At 35.2% G+C, this 6,000-nt stretch overlaps 1 protein-coding gene across 32 annotated transcripts in view; it reads right to left on the bottom strand.

Moving 5' to 3' along the window:
- Positions 1-603: 603 nt before the first annotated feature.
- CDC14B (cell division cycle 14B) overlaps positions 604-6,000 on the bottom strand; it is a 50,658-nt gene continuing 45,261 nt past the window's right edge. For 10 of the 32 annotated variants that reach the window (XR_015732219.1, XR_015732221.1, XR_015732225.1 and 7 more), the window contains 2 exons: positions 981-1,037; positions 604-714 (listed from right to left, as the gene is read on the bottom strand). Coding sequence is in view for 11 of the 32 variants with exons in the window: in XM_034410064.3 (XP_034265955.1) it covers positions 675-714; positions 981-1,037 (97 nt within the window). In the remaining 21 variants the exon portion in view is untranslated. Of the gene's footprint in view, positions 715-980; positions 1,038-1,290; positions 1,401-2,812; positions 3,188-6,000 lie in introns of those variants that run through there. The other 22 variants (XR_015732227.1, XM_034410068.3, XM_034410065.3 and 19 more) reach the window with 7 other exon arrangements.

Genomic DNA, 6,000 nt, shown 5'->3' with positions numbered 1-6,000 from the left:
CAATTATAATCTGAAGTAACTGTACAACAGGTTTTAATTCATTAGCAGTTCAACAATTAAAACTGTGATATTCCAACAGCACATAATTTGTTACAATTCTTCCCAGCTGTTTCTGTTAATTAAAAGTAGTAAGTAACACTTTAGGCAGTGGTATAATTTGCAAGACTAGGAACTAAATCTATGAAAATAAAGCACTCTTTGGTGGATAGTAATTTAGAAATATATGATAAAAGTCCTAATACAATTAGGATAGGTAATGTATGCAAAGAGCAATCATATTATTGGGGGAATGAAAGGAAGAAGAGTACGCTTTCCCAATTTCTCCGTTTCCATCATAAGAGAAAACCATTTTTGGATGAAAATTTATACATTGAACAAATAATATATGCACTCCCCCTATCAGTTGTTGGACAGATTAAATGATTGCCATCACATTTTATCCCTAAGCATTGTACAAAAAAAAGTTCTCTTGATAAAAGAGATATTAGACAAAAGGCTAAAATTTACAGGCCATTATTAAAGCAGTAAAAAAATCATTGTTGTAGTGATAATAAATTAACACTCTTGTATAAGAGCTAAAATAGACTTTTTAAAAGAAAAAAATCAATCTTCAATGTTTTAATTGAAAACAATGTCTCTTTTTCTCTCTCTGCATTCTTTTGAATTTTCATTGTTCAACGCAGCACACTTCTCGTCCTTGGCTTAGGGGTAGTGCTGAAATGATAAAGAGATATATGGGAGATAAGATATATAAGATACGTATATAAATACCAGTTAAAAATGAATGATTTAACCATCATAACAACCAGTTAAGACTAAGCCAGCAAATAAACCAAAAACATCTTAGAGGAGGGAAGGGGTGATTGAAAGGCTAAATTTCTGAAAATAATATAACCTCAACAACAAAGGTCAGTCACTCAGGTTACATTGTTAGAAAACAAGCTCAGATTCGTGAAGAAAAATCAGTGGGATAAAAGTACCATAAGCGTATTTGTTGTAAAGCATCCCCTTTCCTTCTTTCCCTCTGAGGCATGAGACTGTGGGAAAAGTAGAAAAAAAGTAAAGAAAAAAAAATATTTTAAGTGGTTAGGATTAAATAGATGATGCTCTGTCACTTCATTCATTTTCCAATTTAAATCTGGAAGTCAAGCGCAACTGACATTGTTAGAAGCAAGTGGTGGCCTTTGAAAGGTTAAAAAAAAATTAAAACACCTTTTTAAACCCGTTACTTTAAAAATACTAGAATAAGTGAAAAAACAGCTCTATATGAATAATAGGGTTAACACTTACTGTTTTCGCTCCTATTCTTCAAGTCTCTTAAAATCCATCCTCTCTCCACTCATCGTCTCAACATAATATCTCGTTCCCTAAAGTGCTAACTGAAGCAACAAGGGATGACTCTTTCATTTGTAGTATAGGGTTCCAGCCAATTTCAAGAGAAAGAGGGGAGGGAGTTATTTAAATACTCTTGAAAATTATGTTCCATGAGCTTAAGATTCCAGTTTTAAAGCCGACTGATATATCTATATACATCTGAGAGCTTTGTCTTACATTAGTACTATTTATGAATAACCCCCTACAGCAATCATACTGTATCTATAAAGTGCTTTATTACATTAATCTATCTCTAATGATAATAGAATATCTAGGTTGACATCAACCAGACTATCTTATCCTAACACAGCATTTCCCTTTCAAAAAGGGTGACCTCTTTTCCTAAGCATTGGAAAACATTCAAGATTATCCATGAATAAACTGATAAATTAGTTTGGGCAGGAGAGAAGGCAACTATCTGCTTTGAAAGAAATGCACCAGGTTTTTCTAGGGACTTTAGTGTTGCTTGACACAGTGCTCAATCAATAATATATGGAATGTCTTTGTGATGATACCCATTCAGTGCCTATGTTTCCATGCTTTATCCATTTTTATCTGCTTTATGGGAATCTACACGAATAATTTCAGAATGCCTAGATGCTTTGGATTATCACAGCTTTTTGCACTAGAATGATATAAGCACATACATTTATAAACTATATTTTAAAATGAGGAGGGCTATTCTTTCTCATTTCTAGATAGAATGAAATGGTAATCTTTAGTTTTAAATGAGAGAGAGAATACCAGTAAGGGGTAGATGAAATGAAGAGAAGCCTCAAAAAATAATTACTTTTCAACAGTTTTCCAAACACAAAGTTACTTGCTTTTGTGCTAGTTCTCAACTCCTTTATATTTAAAACAGTGTTCTGTAAACCCATTTAAAACCATGGTTGACTGCTGCTTACTTGATTTGGTATTCCAGGTAAACTATTGCTAGAAAAAATATGGCAATGTCCAAGTCTGTAACCTAGTGTACTATTTAAAAGTCTGTTTAAATAATAAAATGGGTGAAATGGTGCATCATATACGGCAAAATGTTTTCAAGCACGATAGCTTAAATGAGCTAAGTTACAGAATGTGTCTGAAACCCACGACCCAGGACTCCCATGGGATTGAAATTTGGCAAATTTTATAAAATGTTTTATGAGATAAAATTATGATAATCTTTTCATAATATAATAGAAATTTCATAAAACTTCCACTGTGGTCAACTCCTGGAAGTTTGAGTACGTTATATAGTTCAACATGGGTCATTTTCAAGACAGATACATCTCTAAATAGCTTCCTGAAAAAAATTAAGAATTTTTCAAGTTCATTAGAAACTCTGCTATTGTTGAAGGCACTGAGGAAATCTGTCTGGAAGGATGATCTAAGGGGCATAGAACATTTCTAACTGGCCAAAACAGAGGTAAAGTACACAATCCAATCTCCATTATACCTTCTAAGAGTAAAGGAAACTGTTCTTGGCATCTGGGCGGCAATAGTGGTTTTCTGTATAATGGAATCAGCTGAGATGATTACACAGAAGAAAAACAACCTGTATAAGAAGGTCCAGGATGACCCCCCTCCTCCTCCTACAGAGAGCTTTGCCTATTCAGAAACATTCTTGTAACGCTATGGGAAAAACTTCTGCATTCCAAAAAGAAATATTGTGAAACCAGATCTGCCTATTTTCAATCAGTTGTCCACAGCAGGAGTGCTTTTTCTCTCCAAAGAAGATTGGAAGCCAAACTGCAGCTGCTGGTCTTGGATGTGGTAGCACTGTCTCAGATGGACCTGGTGCACAATCTGGGGGTCCTCTTGGGTTCAGCTCCTATTGGAAGAGGAGTGGTAGCTGTGGCAAAGACAGCCTTTGCACATCTTCAAAGTGTGTGCCAGTTCTACACATTCCTGGACCAAGGCTCTACTCACTGCTCCCAATTGGACTATTGCAACACTGTCTACATCGAACTGCCTTTGAGGAGTAATCAGAGGCTTCAACTGGGATTGTAAATGATGATGGGTATTTTGCACATGTAACACTAGGCTGCATTGGTCCCCAATGTTTCCAAGTCCAATTTAAGATACTGTTTTTCACCTTTTAAAAACCTTCATGGCTTGGGACTGGGTTTCCTGAGTGGTTGTCTTTTCCCAGTTGTTTCTACCCATCCAATCCAGTCTGGCAGATTAGGCATATTCCTGGTTCCCATCAGCCAAGGAATTTTGGCTGGTAGGGAATGGAAGGCATGCCTTTTCTGCTGTAGCCCCTGCACTCTGGAACATCCTACTCCCTCCAGAGATTAGGATGGCCCTGACCCTGCTAGCCTTTCAGAAAGTCTTGAAGTGTGCCCAGGCATAGCGTTCGTTCTAAGTGTGTGAAGGGTAGCATTTCTCTTGGCTGCTACTTGTATCTAAATTCTTGTGTGTAACTAAATTCACAAAGACACACAGCAAATACACATACATACTGAACATTCAAAGAAAAATAAAAAAAACAACAAAAAGTCATATAGAATAAAGAAAAAGAAAAAACAGAAAAGTGCAGAAAGAAAAGAAATAGAAAGAAGGTCCTGATTTTTCCTGCAGCAAAACGTATGCATGATTAAACTTATCTTACTCTAGAATTACAAAAAGCTCACTTTTTTTCTATTACCCAATTTTTTTTCCTAATCATCAAAACCACAAGTCATTAGTGCATTTTTTCCTGTTTCATATAAAAAGTCTATAAGGGGTTTCCAGTCAACCATAAATGTAGAAGCTGTTTTTCCTCTAATCAAAAAAGTCAATGTAGCTATCTCTGCAAGTTCCATCATCTTCAACAACCATTCCTCTATTATGGGTAATGTCAAACCTTACTACTACTTAGTTAATTTTCCATTATACTGACAGCTATTACAGTCAGAACAAATTACGGTAGGATATAAACCTACTGGAAACAGTCAAAAGAAGAATATATGTATACAATGCAACTTACATGATGTATCTGAAGCAGTCCACAGAGAAAAAGTCGAATTAAACAAATTTAATGCATTTGCATGGCAAATTTAGTGTATATTGAAAGTAGAAAAAACTGTATCACAGATATATAGCCTAAATGTGTATAGATGCTGTCAGCAACCAAAAGCTTAGGATGAACTAAGGCTAGCAACGGGTGCTAAGAACCAAGAATGTTAGGGGTTTTTTTTGGTGGGGGGGAAGGTTCAAAATGGAAAAGTATCTTTGCTCCACAAAGGAAGGCAAAAACATTAGCACATAGAGCAGCAATAATAAAAGACAAAGCCTTTTTAACTCGTTTTGCTTCAGGCTTAAGTAATAGCAAAGTAACTTTTCATTCTGCCAGGAAACTGTGAACATTTAAATATGCAGGGTCTGATGAATTACATCCTAGATTGTGGAGGAGCAAGATGAAGGTTCTGGTAGAACCTCATGTATTATCTTTGTTATATTTTGGACAAATGGCAGATGAGTGGAACTGCGTAAATGTCCTTATTATCTCCATAAAGAGTAAAAGAAGGATTCAACCAATCACGAACCAGTGAGTCTGACATTGACTTCTGTTAAGGCACTTAATCAAAAACATAAGTTAATGACCATTTGTAAAAACAATACAGGTAGTCCTCGATTTACAACAGTTCATTTAGTGATTGCTCAAAGTTACAACGGCACTGAAAAAAGTGACTTATGACCATTTTTCACACTTATGGCTGTTGCAGCATCCCATGGTCATATGATTTACATTTGGATGTTTGACAACTGGTACATATGGTTGCTGGTTCAAAAGGTCACACCTTTTGTGACCTTTTGACAAGCAAAGCCAGGTTCACTTAACTGGGTTACTAATTTAACAACTGCAATTATTCACTTAACAAATGTGGCAAGAAAAGTTGTAAAATGGGGCAAAACTCACAACAAATTTCTCACTTAGCAACATAAATTCGGGTCTCAATTGTGGTTGTAAATCGAGGACTACCTATATGTTAATTTTCAGATGTCAGAATCTTATTTTTTTTAACCTGTAACAGATTATGCTGCAGATATTATATACCATTGTTTCAGCACAGCATTTGATAACATGCCATGCTATGCATGATACAAGAATTAATTTGATGCTTAACTGGCTTAAAAATTGTACTCAGAAAAAGCTGATCACTGGTTCTGCATCAGATAAATGAAACTTCAGTATTTTCACTAATTATTTGAGTGATAAGCTGGATAGTATGCTTAGCAAATTTGCAGATGATACAAAATTGAGTGGGATAGTTAATACCCTAGAAGACAGAAATAAAATCTGAGAATATTTTTTGTAGAAAAGAACTGCTTGGAGAAAAGGTAACAGACTGAAACTTAACAGACTCAAGTGCAATAAAATAAATATGGACTAGCAGTGGCTCCATAATTATTTTATTATATTCTGTTATGGTTAAGTACTGTATCATGTTCTGGCCACCACACTTCAATGATTCATTGAAAATTGAAAAGGTTCAAAGAAAGACAATGAAAACAACAAATTCAAAGACTCCAGGAGACTAGAAATGAAGCCCTATGAAGAATGATTTAAGTAGCTGCATATATATAATCTTCAGAATGGACAATTGAGGGTGACCCTATAGTGCTGTTCAAATATTGGAAGGTTATCATCAAAATATC

The sequence above is a fragment of the Pantherophis guttatus genome, chromosome 2 (genome assembly GCF_059756535.1).
Source record: "Pantherophis guttatus breed Tessera chromosome 2, ASM5975653v1, whole genome shotgun sequence".
Classification (NCBI taxonomy): Eukaryota; Metazoa; Chordata; class Lepidosauria; order Squamata; family Colubridae; genus Pantherophis; species Pantherophis guttatus.
This window is presented reverse-complemented; position numbering and strand designations above follow the sequence as displayed.